General features: G+C 41.5%; 1 protein-coding gene across 1 annotated transcript in view; it reads right to left on the bottom strand.

The window, feature by feature from the left end:
- Positions 1-1,317: 1,317 nt before the first annotated feature.
- ADAM10 (ADAM metallopeptidase domain 10) overlaps positions 1,318-16,363 on the bottom strand; it is a 450,369-nt gene continuing 435,323 nt past the window's right edge. Inside the window, exon 16 of the mRNA XM_069222090.1 lies at positions 1,318-3,625. Coding sequence (XP_069078191.1) covers positions 3,531-3,625 — 95 coding nt within the window. The 3' untranslated portion in view covers positions 1,318-3,530. The remainder of the gene's footprint in view (positions 3,626-16,363) is intronic.

Raw genomic sequence — 16,363 nt, 5'->3', positions numbered from 1 at the left:
CACTTTCTTCGCCGCGTGTTTCTTCTCGGCATCCCCCTTGAGAATTTTTATGTCAGATCCTTCCTGTGCTGATTCTGCGCCCCAACCTGCTCTTAGTCGCTGGAGAGGCCCAGGTCCTTGAGTGACGCCTGTGGTTTCTGGCTGTATTTGCTGTGTGATGTTTTTCTGTCTGCTTTCGCTGAACCATTAGAGTCTTTGGCACGAATTAGGCGGAGGCCTCCCAGTCCTCGCCCACATGGTCTTTCGGCAGACCGAGATTACAAAGTTGGTTCTGATTGCACTGTGAGAATTGGTGGTGGCAGTTTGGGCAGAATTTAAAGGGGGTATTTTCCATGACCCATACCTTGCTTCATTATCCAGCCACGTGTGAACTGCGGTGGGGTCTCCTGCCGGTGTGTGAGAGAGAAGGCCCCCTTCACTCAATCAGTCTCCTTCGGTCACGTGCTCAGCCATTTCGTCCCAAAAAACGTCACCTTTTTTTGGGATTCCTCAACGTTGTTCCAAACAACATCGGAGTTACTCCTTCTGCTTTCAGACCTAATGGCGGAAAAAAGAATCTGAAGATGACTACCACGCACTCGAACTTCCGGGGCACCGTCTGATGTCAAACAGGGGACAGACCTAGCACCAAAAGGTGGTTGATGATGCCCAAGAGAAAAAAAATAAAAAATGGAAAGAGAAAAAATTCCGGACCCTACCACGAGAGGGAGGAGTAATGCACAGCAGTGAATCTAGGAAAGGTTTAATTCTGCAAAACAAAGTATAAGGGACATACAAAGTAAATGGAAAGATTAAAACAGACTTCCTAAATCTAACAAAATACTTTTAAGTGTGTTTCGAAATAAGAAAAATAGGCATTTCTCTAAAATGATTTACATATTAAGAAAACAGAGCAGCAAAATTATTTTCTATAGTTATTGTTTTACACCAAAATGGAGCAATAATAGCAAAACAAAACTTACATCCATAATTGTTCATTTTCCTTAAGGCCACCGTGAAATAGTTAGGAATTTCAAGACAGTCCAAGCGCATGCTGGAAACAAAATGGAGCAAATTTTTCAAACATTTAGTGCTGAACCCCGAATAAAGTCAACCACACAATCCCATTTCGATTTTCCTTCAGGGCGGGATGGAAATGAGAGGGGCACACACAGCATTTGGATGTTGTGGGTATTGTACACATTTACACAGCTACCACTTGCTTGTGTTTGTTGAAAAACTCCTTCCAGGTATCCATGCAAAAAAGGAGCAACAGCATGGCACATATGAGTATTTCTTGTATAGATGAATTTAAAAAGTACAGAACATGCATACTGATTTCATCAAGTCTAAATTTATTAATGCAATTCAAGTTTCAAAAAAACTTACATATGTTTACACAATACTTTTTTATTTTACAACTTTTTAGTAAAAATTTCCAAAGTGAACAAAAAAAGATACTGTATAAAACACAGTGGACATTAAACTGACAGTAGTATTAGATCTCATTTGTCTTGATCTTTCAGATTTTCCGTCTTAAAGTTATGACTTACAGTGGAGAGTTCAGTGCACATTGTTTCTATTTCAAAAACATATAACTAAGACTAAAAAGTTGAACCAAGTGGCCAGAACCTGCCCAAACCCTACCACAGGATAACATCACAAGAAGAGAAAAAACCTTCAAGTGCACAATTTGAGGTCAATTGTACTGGAGAAGGTACTAAGAACCCTTGCAATATAAGTCATCTTTTTGGAAAAGTCACACACCCGCCACAACCAATCATTGCTCAGTCTGAAAACAAATGCATTTAATTGACTTTTAAAAGTAACTACACACATTTCTACCTATTTAAGATCATTTAGAATTATTTAAAGTCTCCTAACTACTGGACTGGGATTTCATGTACAAAATCGTCTCTAAACCATTGTACAAAAAGGTGTATTTTGAAAAAGTTACCACATACTGTACAAGTTTACAAGGAAGAGATCTTGTTACTTACTCAAGCATTTTTGGCCCTGCAGGCTTGCGTCACATTATGAGAATCATGGTGTAAACCTTACACTCGAGCTAAAAAAAAAAAAAAGAAAAGAGAGAAACAAAAAGACTTTCCACCCCAAGCCAATCTATGTAAATTTGACCCAAGCAAAGCTAGGATCCTCATTGTGGTCCATGCCACTTTTTACCACTGAAAAAACATAAGAAGTAAATATGTACAAGGTCTCTCTTCATGCAATGTCCCACACCATTTCCTGCTTAACAGTAAGATGTGAAAAAGGCCAGTTAGCGCATTTTCCAAGCCACTTGCTTACATTCATGTTAAATGTGGAAAGGGACATTTTGGCTTCATCTGTACCACTTTTTTCTTTAAAAAATATCTTATCTGGGTGAAAAGGTAAAAACAAAGACAAAAAAAACACACACACAGTAGGCCTATCCTTTACAGTTGATCTTCTCTAGCTGAGTTAAGTAACTGCACTAGTGGTTATCCATTTAGCAACATGCTGAGAAATAAAAATTCTAAAAGATTGCTAAAGACAAAAACACACTTATCCTTGAAGCATTTATTACCATCATGGTCCACATCACCGTACTCTAAGGATAATTGAGCAAACAACCAGGACTGGGTGTAAGCATAAATTGATTTGCTCACTACTAATGAATACAACAATCTATCTGGTATTAACTTGAGTAGTCAGAAGAAAAAAATTTATCATTTTGGATCACAAGAATCTTAAATAACCCTTAATATTTTAACTGTCTGGCATATTCATACAACACTTTTCTTGATACACTTACCACCTTAAAACAGCTATCAGTCTTGAGTGCTTAATCTTAAGATTTTCATGTCAAGTAAAAAATGATGAGGACTTTAACGAATTATGATAACATTGAAAAAATGTACATTTTCTTTTCACAGCGGTTGCAGAGACTTATTCCACAATTCATTGCCACTATACAACATATCCTCTGTTATCCTGAGTATGTCAATTAAACATGAAATTATCATCATCAGAAAAAAGATTTATAATACAAAGAAACATACCCATATTGCAAATATTTGTTATTTACAATTGCACACAGAAATACAGGTGTACATTAGAAATACAGGTCTGCATATAACAAGGTATACACATTGGCAAGTAATGTCTCCAATGCTGAGGTTGTCTACCTTCTGAGCGTTGAAAAATATATTGTTTGTTTCTGAATGCAAGTTTTATGAGACCCATATTTGCCTGCAAGTGAAGGACCAATGCAGCAATGATGGACAAAGGCGGCAAATAAAAAAACACAATATTCTATTTTGTGCCATAAGACAGGTTAAAATATCTAAGAAAATCATGTCATTTTCTTCAATTGAGCTGGAAATTTCAGCATATTAAAGATTAACTAACTCCACTGGTTTCCTTGCTTTGTGGATTTAAGAGCTTGCCTTTTTCCTCCAGGTTGTTTCATTTATGAGTTAGACTGGGACACTGACTGTTAGAAGATTTTCTTTGGAGTGAAGTTTTCCCATTGTAGGCACTAGGAAGAACCAAGGCAAAAGCTGCTGTTAACGTCTTATTTGCCCCATTCGATAGTTCTCCCGAGGTCTCTGGTGGGATGGCGGCTGAGCAGTTTGTGGAGGTCTCCGACGCTTTAATGTGCCTACAACGCATAAAATTATATTGATAAACAATTCAATGCAAGCAGCCACATGGTACTCGATGTTCGTGTCTTGCACTTAAACAAGACAGAATCCTTGTTGAAAAGAAAGGCTACTCTTTAATCATTAAGACCCACACTGAACCTCTTGATTTTATCCTACCTCTGTCTACTAGTCAATCTCCTTTGGTTGTGCTCTGAGAAATATCAAATTCAAATGCTTTAGAACAAAATAATTTTTGACAGACAACCAAACTTATTTTTTTAAGAATAAATGTTATTCAATCACATTTTTACACCTTTCAGGTTTTGCAGTATATGACAATCGATTTATAATCATGACAATTCTGGAAGTGTCTCCACCAATAACACATAGATGTGAGACCTATACGTTTGGCTTTAAAAGTAATCACACTATATATTTATTTCACATTACAATCACATCATATATCACAAGGATGCCAGTTTTAAAAATAAATACTACAGGGTTGGGGCAATATTAAGGGAAATGACAGTAAAACTACATGTGCAAGCTACATTTACTCCTATGCGTAGTAGTAATTTTCTGCTAATTTACAAACATTTCTTGACTAACATACATATAAACACATGGCATACATTCTTGCAAATGTATCAAATTCACATAAACAATGTTTTAGCTACAGGCTCTGCTGCATTGCAAAAGAAGAAAGACACAGCCTAGAGCAATGTGAAAAAAATATTTTTCTTCCATTTACAATTAACTTATTTTAACAATGAATGAGAATAAAAATCTGCTTACCATTGGTAACAATATTTTTGGTGAATATGTACGCATGTGAATTATTTTAGAGCACCATAAACTACTAAAAGTTGCCTACAGGGTAAAATTTTCATTTCCTAGCTTGTGTTGTTGTAGATACATATGCTCTACACAGACTGGACAGCAGTACCCTCTGTAAGCAGTGGGTTGCCTGTGGATGGTGCAAATGTCTGGAACAAAGTTCTTGGTACAGACTAACAAACCATAGACTGTTGAAGGACAAGGACATTCATATAACAGTGCTTGCTAAACATGTGAGGTTGACCAGGTGGCCACTCTGCAAATGTCAGGTTCACCCTTTTTGTGGGTCGGCGTTCTGGGAAGAGGGGGAGGGTTAAGGTTACTCTGGCTTTGTCATAGTAGATCTGGATGCACTGGATTAGCCACCTAGCTATGCCTGCCATTGAAAATGGGTGGCCTTTGTGGCAAAGAAAAGAAAGATAGTCAGACCTACGGAAGTATTTAGCCATATCAATATAGTACATGAGAACCAGTAAAATGGCTATAGTATGTGGGGCTCTCTGCCACAGAGTCTGGCTGCAGAAAGACGAGTGGAAGTTCTACAGCCTAACTGAGCTGGAAAGGGGATACTACCTTGAGAAGAAACTAGTGATTAGTTTTGAGAACAACGATGTCCTTAGGCCACCTTTCACAACAGGAACTGTAGAGGGCAAGGCTGCAGGGATTCGAAGAGGGGGCCCATGAGTCTAATAAGTATAACATTAAGGTTCAATGCAAAGGAGGGGGCACCCTGGGAGTTATGATCCTCTTGAGGCCCTCAAATAATTTATAAAAAGGAATCCTAAATAAAGATAACGCTCCCTGTTTTGCATGTAGATGGCACGTGCAGTCTTACAGGTGTGGGTGCAAAAGGTAGCAAATTATGTCCTGGACGGTAGAGGCTTTGCAAGGTCCAGTTGCTTGGGGATGCCACACTGGACAAATCTTTTCCAGTTTGCGGAATAACATGCACAGGTAGTAGGCCTGTGGTCTTCAGGCACAATACCCATGCACTCCTGCAGGAAGATGCAATAGCCAGACTCCAAGGCCTCAAGTGCCTGATCGCTTGGTTGAGCTGTCTAAGTGCCTGATTCGGTCTTGGATCTGTGTGAGAAGATTGGGCCTGTTGGGCCACTTCTTGAGGGGGCTAATGGACTTCTTGAGGAACACTGAGTACCAAGGCTGCCTGGCACAAGGGTGAGGGGGGTTTGCCGCATCTTGATTCGCATGTACAGAAGGAATGGAAGAGGAGGAAAAACACAGGCAAATATCCTTTACCAGTTCATTCATACAGCATTGCTCATGGACCGCGACATGGGGTATCTGGAGGCGAAGTTTGGGAATTCTGAGCTGTCATGGCTGGCAAACAGATTTACCATTGGGGCACCTCAAAGGTGAAAGTAGATGAGTAGGATTTGCAGGTGAAGGTTCCATACAAGGACTTGTTGATGTGTCTTGTTGAGCAGGTGGGCAAAGATAATCTGCCAGAAGGTGTATGTGGTGGCTGATGGCCCAGTGCCAAATCTGTTACTCTAGTGGTGAGAGCTGGGGAGGATGTGTATGGCCTTCCTTCTGAAGGTACTACATGACAATTGTGTTGTCCATCTTCATAGGCTTTGACAGCTAGGACTGGCTAGGAGCTTGAGGTAGCTGATATGGTGCCCTTGGCACTGGGGGACACACTCCCTGTATTTTCATGTCTAGATGCATCCCCCAAAAATGAGAGTGATATGTCCTCGTTAATGATCACCTGCGGGATGGGATCTGCAAAGAGCCTTGCCTGCAAAAGGCTGTGCTGTTCCCCCTACACAGAGCGAAGAGCACTGGCTTTCACCAACACTAGAATTAACCAGTGACCCGCCACTTGTGACAGCTGCATAGAAAAGCACTACTGTAATGGGTGCACATGGAGCCTGGAATGGGGTACTATGGTGAAGAAGGAGGTCACCATTCAAAGGAGGCCCATTATGGATCTGGCTGAGAAAGGGGCAGCAGCTGATGAAATTCCAACACACTGTTGACTGGAGTACACTTTGCCTGTAACAGCATCTAGTATGCACCTCAGGAAAGACTGGACCTTGAGGAGGTTGAAGTTTGGACTTGGTTACATTTATGGTGAATCCCAGGCTGTGGAGCAGTGGGACTGCAGCTTGAGTGTGGGTTAGGCATTGCTTCCTGCCGGCACTCTCAAACAGCCAAGGGTAACACATGAGTGCCACCCCTCTTTAGATGAGCATCACCACGGCCAGCCTCTTGATAAACACCCATGGGGCTGTGGTGACTCCAAAGGGCAGAACTTTGAATTGGTAGTGCCAATTTACCATAAAGCGGAGGTAGCCTAGGTGGGTGGGTACGTGGCATCCCTGAGGTCTAACTTTAACACGCAAAAAAAATAAAAGACACCCATCTTCAACCTCATCGACACACTCAACATGATGCAGCATGTCAACCAACTAAAACAATCCAAAGATTACATCTTCAATATCGTATTTTCAACTGCACTAACAATGCAATGCAAGCCACCCAGATCTCTGGAATTAAACTTGCTTTTCCCATATCTCTGTTCAGTGTCCAATGAATAAACCAAAGTCAACCCAAAAGAGAACAAAAACCTTCAAAGACTTTTCCATCAACAACCTAAACCTATCGCTTGCCTTGACAACTTATGCCTGACATGTAAAACCTTTAAACTTAACCTGGAAAACCATGCTTCAACTAAAAACAGTAGATGCCCTTGCTGTGGTAGTGAGGAAAGCACTATAGTGCCCTTGATGAGGACTGCTTGTATTGCTTACGGTAGGAGGCTCAGACGAACTCTGATGAGGATATGTGTGCGAGGTGGGCTGTGTGTGGGGGGGGGGGGGGGGGGGAGTTCTAAACAGTAGCTCTGGCAAACTACTGTGAGAACCCACTGAAAACAGGTGATTTTGACCTAGTAGGGAAGGAAATCCTGCAGTCTCCCCTCCACAGGTGACATAATTGGGGAAAAGCAGGGCAAGTCAGGTGGAGGCCTCTTTACCAAGACCTCTTCTACCCCCCACCTTTGTTATTGCTGGTGTAGGCACCGTTGGCGTAGCCCCTTCCTCTCTGCCTGCAGAAAGACTGCTGATGTAAGGTAGAGGATGTCTTGCACTCGCACTCCATTTCCACCCATTCTTCCTGAAATCCTCAGGGAGATATTTAACCAGCTTCTGCATCTCCCCCTTTTGTCAGACAGGGGCATAACCTGTTGCTGAGCTGAGGACTGTTTGTGGAAAGTATGGACGGCTAGGGGTTCATAGCCTCTGATGTGGACGGGGTTGCTGGGAGAGGGCTTATACTTTTTTTCCACCCTGGGTGTTACTATCCTTAACTGGCTGGGCTCCTTGAATGTCTCCAGGCAGATTTACACATGCCCTTGATTATGAACAGGAACTGCACCATCAGCTGTGATTTCAAGATAGTTTCAATAAGGAAATGCTCTTCCTCATGGAGGTTATACATGTTCACCTTGTGAAAAGCAGCTGTGAGCATCATGGCTCGCTGGGTCTGGCTTTGTGAGCATGTTCCAGGCTGTATTCAGAGCGATAGTGTCCTTTCTGCACTCTTTGGTTTCCACTATTTTTGGAGGCATACCAGTTGTGTTATTCCTAGTCAATCCGAATTTGGTCCTATGTTTGTTGTTCTGCAATGGATGTTCCACCTCGAGGCCAATGATGATGAATTTCCACAGTGTCTTTGGTCCAGGAACTGAACGTTAATTGGTCTTTGCCCTTTAGACCAGTGTGGTTACACTGTGTACAGCCTGTGTTCTGCTATCTGTTGTGCCCTTGCAAATGTGCACTGGGCTTGTGGCTGGCTATGGAATTGGTTCAATGTAAGGCTATGGATTTGCATGTGCATCCATTGAGGACCCACCTTCAGTGCTGTACTATGAGGCTGCCATTGCTGCTGGATGCGTACTATGAGCCATTGTTACCGGTTAATGCGGACGATTGGGCTCCTGGATTACTGGGCTCTGGCTCTAAAATTGTGGCTACACTGTTGGCTGTCATGCCTTGAGCATTTGCTGACTGGGCTGGATATGACCATGTTTGTTCACTGGAATTTGCTCCTCAGGCCACTGTGGATCAGTTACCTGCGATGCAGGTTTCTCCCTGGACCCTACTGACTCTGGACATAGAAACACCCCTGGACCCTCCTAGATCTTTTGACTCAGCACCTTATTTTTAAGCAATTTGTTTTTATCAACTTTTACTGACTGAGTGCTTTTTAATTGTAATTTTTAATATAGCTTTCAGCTGCTATTATTATTAAAATGCATCAACATTTTACATTTACATGCATTTAACTTGTATGTTTTAGACTAGCTTTTATGATTTTATTTTCGTTTTAACTAATGTCCCACGGCCAAGTGAAGCGTGTGGTGAAGCACGGTAGGGCCAGCTCAGGGTCTCCATACACACAGAACGTGAAGCCCTTGTATCATGTGAATTGTCGAAGGGAGAATTATTTGTATAGGATTGGCGCTCACGTTAAGTCCATCATACAACCTACAATTGAACAAAAGTTAATTCTAATGGCACAGTGCTCCTGGAAGGAGGGTCCTCCCAATCCAATACCTCCACATTTCTCAGAGAGAATAATAATGACCAAGAACCCCAAGGCATTCGTGTAAATGAATGTTATTGTTCGTATCAATAATAGTAAATCCAATCTTCCTCTTGTCATGAGAATGTCCCAACATATAGCAGTCAACAGCCAACAGTCTGGATCAAATCTTTTTGTTGTTTATTTGAGGATGAAGCAAACCAAGGTAGCCAAAAACCAACAGCCAACACGTGTTTCGTCTTGCGGAAATTGTCGCAAATGACTTCATCAGGGCTGTGAATACAATTTTTATAAGTATATTTAGAAATAAAAATCCATAATTTCACAAATAGGATGTAATTTCTTGTGATTATTCTCGAATCCGTTACCCGCATCAAAAAATGTAAAACATCTGAAAATAATGTGTAAAGAATGTGAAAAAAATATAATATATGAAAAGTGAAAAGAAAAAATGTGAGAGAACAAAATATTCAATGAGTGGGCTCGAACTTGGATATAGTCTAATACAACCATTTTTCAAGGTGACTTCATAATGAAATAAGACCACCTGCATTGTAATTATGTCATGCAAGTGATGTGATTAGCATAATAAAGAATTCTGAATTGTGAAAGGGGGAAAGAAGTTCAAAAAGCGTACCGTCACCAAACATTAGTGAAATTAGTAAGGCAAAGCAAGGTACTAAGAAACACTGTAAATGATATAGACCCGACCCAGTCAATTACTAAAAAGATCAGAGTAGATTCGTATCCAAGCAGGTCCAGAATAACGTTTTAAAGAGCATACCTTTAGAAACCAATTTGAAAATGTAATGCTCCAAGAAAACAAATGACCTCTAATCCAAACGCGGCATGTATTTTAATGCCGATTATCTAAAGAAATATTACAATGCATTAATTAAACCAACATAATATAATATTGATTAAAAGAACTCCTAAGCCTCTATAAGAATGTAAACAGAATATCACTCAACTTACCACTGCCTACAAAGGGTAACTGTAAACATGTGACTGACAGGGGAGTGCTCCTGTTGCCTCTTCAAAGCGTGTACGCGAGGTCCGGTGAAACCGAGCCGACGCTGAAGCCTACATTTAAAGGCAAACTAAAAAAAAAATAGAAAGAGGACTGGCGACCCCAGTTTACGGGCGCCATGTTGAAAGTATGGTCTATCAGCCTAGCGTCGACTAGTATCACTCGGGGGCCGGTATAATCGAGCCAACGCCGGAACTAGTGTTTGATAACAAATTAGAAAGATGAAAAAGGGGACTGGCAGTCCCAGTGTATGGGCGCCATGTTTGAAGTATCCTTAAACAACATCGCACTAAAGAGTGTCAAATAAACCAAAACTACTGGTATACTAACAACAGTGTCAAAATGCTAATACGCTTTGAAAGTCTAAAATTACTAACTCAAGCTTATTGATTACTATTAAATGATAACTAAAGCTTAATGGGAAAAGTAACCCATTAAAAAGGAAAAACGTCCTGATATTAGACGCCATATTAAGGGAAACGATAAACCCGATAACAGCATACCGAGACATTAGTGTCCACAGCCAATAACATATTAACCTTAGGGTCGTATATAAACATAATATCGAGGAGCCCATTATTTAATAAGTGTATTGGTACCTACTTAACGGCATAATTGATTATACAGAATCCCTACGGCCTACGCTAGTAAAAATGTCATGTAGAGCTGTAGTGGAATTGACATGTCCAGGCATAAGTGATGAAAGTATACTGACTAATGGGGTTCACCAACTAATTTTCTTCCATCTCTTTCTTTCATCACTTATGCCTGGACAGGTCACTTCCACTAGAGCTCTACATGACATATTTTTACTAGCATGATTGGTATTAGGCATAGGCCGTAGGGATTCTGTATAATCAATTATGCCGTTAAGTAGGTACTAATACACTTATTAAATAATGGGCTCCTCGATATTATGTTTATATACGAGCCTAAGGTTAATATGTTATTGGCTGTGGACACTAATGTCTCAGTATGCTGTTATCGGGTTTATCGTTTCCCTTAATATGGTGTCTAATATCAGGACGTTTTTTCTTTTTTATGGGTTACTTTCCGATTAAGCTTTAGTTATCATTTAATAGTAATCAATAAGCTTGAGTTAGTAAATTTTAAACTTTCAAAGCGTATTAGCATTTTGACACTGTTGTCAGTATACCATTAGTTTTGGTTTATTAGACACTCTTTAGTGCAATGTTGTTTAAGGATACTTCAAACATGGCGCCCATACACTGGGACCGCCAGTCCCCTTTTTCATCTTTTTCATCTTTCTCATTTGTTATCAAACACTAGTTCCGGCGTTGGCTCGATTATACCGGCCCCCGAGTGATACTAGTCGACGCTAGGCTGATAGACAATACTTTCAACATGGCGCCCGTACACTGGGATCGCCAGTCCTCTTTCTATTTTTTTTTTAGTTTGCCTTTAAATGTAGGCTTCAGCGTCGGCTCGGTTTCACCGGCCCTCGTGTACACGCTTTGAAGAGGCAACAGGAGCACTCCCCTGTCGGTCGCATGTTTACAGTTACCCTTTGTAGGCAGTGGTAAGTTGAGTGATATTCTGTTTACATTCTTATAGAGCTTAGGAGTTCTTTTATTCAATATTATATTATGTTGGTTTAATTAATACATTGTAATATTTCTTTAGATAATCAGCATTAAAATACATGCCGCGTTTGGATTAGAGGTCGTTCATTTTACTTGGAGCATAACATTTTTAAATTGGTTTCTAAAGGTATGCGCTTTAAAACTTTATTCTGGACCTGCTTGGATACGAATCTACTCTGATCTTTTTAGTAATTGACGGGGTCGGGTCTATATCATTTACAGTGTTTCTTAGTACCTTGCTTTCCCATACTAATTTCACTAATGTTTGGTGACGGTAGGCTTTTTGAACTTCTTTCCCCCTTTCACAATTTAGAATTCTTTATTATGCTAATCACATCACTTGCATGACATAATTACAATGCAGGTGGTCTCTTTTCATTATGAAGTCCCCTAAAAAATGGTTGTATTCGACAATATCCAAGTTTGAGCCCACTCATTAAATATTTTGTTCTTACATTTTTTCTTTTCACTTTTCATATATTATATTTTTTTTACATTCTTTACACATTATTTTCAGATGTTTTAAATTGTTTGATGCGGGTGACGGATTCGAGAATAATCACAAGAAATTACATCTTATTTATGAAATTATGGATTTTTATTTCTAAATATACTTATAAAAATTGTATTCACAGCCCTGATGAAGTCATTTGCGACAATTTCCGCAAGACGAAACACGTGTTGGCTGTTGGTTTTTGGCTACCTTTGTTTGCTTCATCCTCAAATAAACAACAAAAAGATTTGATCCAGACTGTTGGCTGTTGACTGCTATATGTTGGGACATTCTCATGACAAGAGGAAGATTGGATTTACTATTATTGATACGAACAATAACACTGATTTACACGAGTGCCACGGGAATCTTGACCGTTGTTTCATGGTTGTCCGATGGAGACAGCTTCGAAACTGCAGACAAATCATAGCATCAGCTCTGCATCTCTGACAGTGCAATATGATCAGTGCATTCATCATATAAACTGCCTCTGTGCTGAATTTGGCAGTGGAGCACTTATTCTGGGATTATCCTGGAACATGGTGCACTGTAACCAAGATGCAGGCCTGCTGACTCGGACCTCTATCCAACAAAGGACTATAGCCAGTACTACATCAGACCGGCTTCCTGGTACACTTACCCAGGTATGGGGAATTAGGCTACCCCAATTGATCTGACAGAGTTTACTCCCACTATGCTCTTGATAATGTACGTAGTAACAGTAACATTATCATGGTTGAATTATTTATCGTCTTTACCATTCTTATTGTGCTGGTTACCAGGTTTTGTTTCATCTGCCTAATAATCACAGCTCATGCTTTCTATGCAAGAATACAATTGTTTTAATAAATTTTTGAAAAGACATTTTCATATCTTTGTCTTACCACGGGCATGAAAAGCAACAATGAAAGGTTAGATCTTTTAGCACGATTTCCCTGGGAATCGGAGTAGTCATGTTCTAGGTTGCAGATACCATCTGGTACTCTGGTAAATTTAGGGCTTCATATGGGGCACTGTGAGATAGCTGGAATTATGTCAATATTTCCTGATGGAGTAGACGGATTGAGTCCCTAAATCCTGAATTTGTTGTTGACACGATACACAATCCTGGCTAATTCGTAGGAACCCTATAACATAGCATGATCTTGTCGGAGAGGGGGAGCAGCCCAAACAAACTAGTTACTTACCCTCAGTAACACTTTTTCCTAATGGATACACTATATAACCGCAAATTCCTCACCTTGTGAATACCCTCAGGGCCTCGCTGAATAGAAGCAGTGCTTCCAAAGATGTTTGCCCTGGCTGCAGAACCTCAGTCAGTGGATTTGTCGTAGCCTCCATTGATGGAAGCTGGAGATCAAGAACATCGGTTTCCCTTTTAATTACCATGGCCTCAATAGAGGAGCCAGGTGGAGAATTCAGTCCAGTACAAGGAGAGCTTTCCAGGCTACAAGTCTGGAGGTTGAGAAAAATAATTTTGTTTGTGTATACTTGTGATTCACCACTAAGGTTGCAGCCAATTCGCTTCAGAGTCTGGAAGGACTATTGGTTTTCTCTCCAGCATCAGTGGCATCGCGGCTGATGTAGGAGGAGAGCGCGCAGTATTTCACATGAGGAATTGGTCAGGAGGTAGACACAGAACCTGGAGTCTGGTTTGATCCCAGAGCTGGGCCAAGAGGCACAGTCAGAGTTGGGGACAGATTTGCTGCTGGTAACCGAACTGGAGGCCTTCTTAGCTCAATAGGGCAAAAAGGCATGCAAGAGGGCTCTAGAATGTTATTTAAAAAAATCAAAACAAAAATCACAGCATAGCCTTTTTGAAGGCTTGAACTTGCTGTGGAATTACCGATGCCCCTGGAAACTCAAGGTTGGACTGGTACTAGTAAAGGAGCCAGTTTTGTGGTGGCCGACAGATCTGGAGGTAACCTGGCGTCCATTTGACGTCCTCCTGACAAGTGTGCCAGGAAGAAGGGGAGCAGTGTTTGGACTCTGTGTTTTTCTTATATGACTTACTGAAGATTTGGAACGGGATGAATTGCTCTCTGAGGAGTAACCTTAGGACCGAGAACTTGCATCAAGCTCATCTCTGAGTCCTTGCAGGGTAGGCTGCTCTGAATTCTTGGAGCCAGTTATCAATGGCGCTCTCAACATCGATGGTGCCTTCGGACTCGAGTAGTACTGAGGCTTGTCTGTGGCTTCTGGCTGCAAAAGTTTTGATGGCTGGGAAAGGGTTGACACCATTTCCCATAATTGAGGTCTTCACCTGGTGATGACCAGAACCCGGTAATGGCAGAGGCCCTGGAGGTGGCAATGTCTTGTGCACCAGACTCAGTGTCCAACTCCCTGGGGCTTTTTGTGAGTTCTTGAGTAGAGAACTGCGCATTGCCAGATCCTCCACCTCTTATTCTTCTAGGTGAGGGGTGCTGGATGATGTAGCCTCTGGGTTGGGTGTGGCTTGGTACAGCGGGACTCCCAAAGTCTGGTGCCATCATCTTCCTCTGTGACAAAGGGTTCTTGTTTTCCAAAGTTGTCTGGGGGGAGGCGGGGTAAATCGGCAGCAGACTTCTGGTGCATCTTGCTGTGTGCACTATGCTTCACCCTTCGGTAACATAGGGTTGTCTTTTAGGGAAAAAGTGTATCAAGATTCACATGATGCATCAATCTGGTCCAAGGAGAGGCACAAGATACAAACCTCATGATGGTTCGGACACAGATACTTCACACGACACTTGAGGCAGTACTAGAAGTTTAACCATTCCATCATCTTTTAAAGGTCCACATTCTCCAGTATCAGAGATCTGTGTTGAGGGCATGTGGCTTAGATGGGTGCGGTGCCCTGGCACCCTGGGACTCTGTTGCTGGGCATTGGTTTCTAGAGGTTAATGATGTGAGGAAAGGTTACGTTTTCCTGCAAATTCCTCACCTAATAAATGAGTCGTAAAGCAATATCTCCCTGGTAAGTTGGAGTAAGTAGTATCAGCTAACCAAGGAAGGCATGCAACACAGCCCTTGCAAATTATCCATCACTGTGCAAGTTGTGAGACAGTAATGTTTGGTAAACGCATGCAAGGAGAACCACCTGGCCCACTGGTAAGCCATTAGAGAAAGCCTAGGAAGCAGCCATTGCCCTAGTGCAATGGGCTGAAATGCCCTTTGGAGAATCCTTTATTGCTGGGTTTAGCTGATCTTGATAAAGAGGATAACCCAAGGCAAAATGGTGCCTTTGATCACAGGCTTGCCTATCGTTGCTTCAGCAAAGCCCATAAACAGTGGATTATCCACTCTGTCCGAACAAGTGCTGTCAGTGTAAAACAAAGCATGCCTGTATTCTAGTCTAATAGCACAAGACTGGCCCATACGAAAGGCAGATACCACCTTGGGTAGGAATGAAAGGCTACCAAGAAACCAACTCACCCTGTTAAAATACAAATGTGCATAAACTGAGAGGGCTTGAAGTTCTCCGATTCTACAAGCAAGCTGAAGTAATTGCCAACAACTGTCTTCAAAGAGGTCAAACTGGCCATTATAAGAAACAAGCAAAGTGAAAACAAGAAAAGTAAACCTTTTAGAAAATGTGCCACTCATGGATTTAAGCAAGAATAGCTGATCAGGAAGACACATGAATGCAGACAGGATAGCCAAACAGCCTTTAACTGTAGAAAATGCCAGCACCCTGCTGTGCAAGAGAAAGCTTGATATTAAAAGCAGCTAGGGCCTTCCAGCTTGCACCACTGAAGATATCGGTTATGTGGTATGCATACACAGACTTTGTATTGGTTTCCTGACAGCCAAGTTCACCTCTGCAACTTTACTAGCAAGGCAAAAGTAATCTAGCTGGCACTGCTCAACCTTCATACTTGCATCTGTAGCATTTGAGACATGGGGTGAATGGAGAACCACATCATCGAGCTGCAAAAGCAGATCCATGAAGAGGTGTCCAAAGGCTTAGTGCCAACAGATCAGCATTCCAGATCTACCTTGCTCAATCTGGGCTGATCAGAATCAACCATGCTCAATGTTCCGCACATTCAGCAGGATGTTCAACACACGTGGAATCCTTGTAATCACTTACAGCAGGCTATGAGACCAGGAGAACCTGAAGGCATCACCAAGGGAACCATACAGAAGGAAGAGTATGGCATAAAAATAAGGACACTTCCTGTGCTAGACCGTGGCAAAGAGATACACAAGTGCACATCCCAATCCAGACAAGGTCACCTCC

The sequence above is a fragment of the Pleurodeles waltl genome, chromosome 3_1, assembly GCF_031143425.1.
Source record: "Pleurodeles waltl isolate 20211129_DDA chromosome 3_1, aPleWal1.hap1.20221129, whole genome shotgun sequence".
In the NCBI taxonomy this organism is placed as follows: domain Eukaryota; kingdom Metazoa; phylum Chordata; class Amphibia; order Caudata; family Salamandridae; genus Pleurodeles; species Pleurodeles waltl.
Note: the sequence above shows the minus strand (reverse complement) of the source record. Positions and strands in the feature narration are given on the sequence as shown.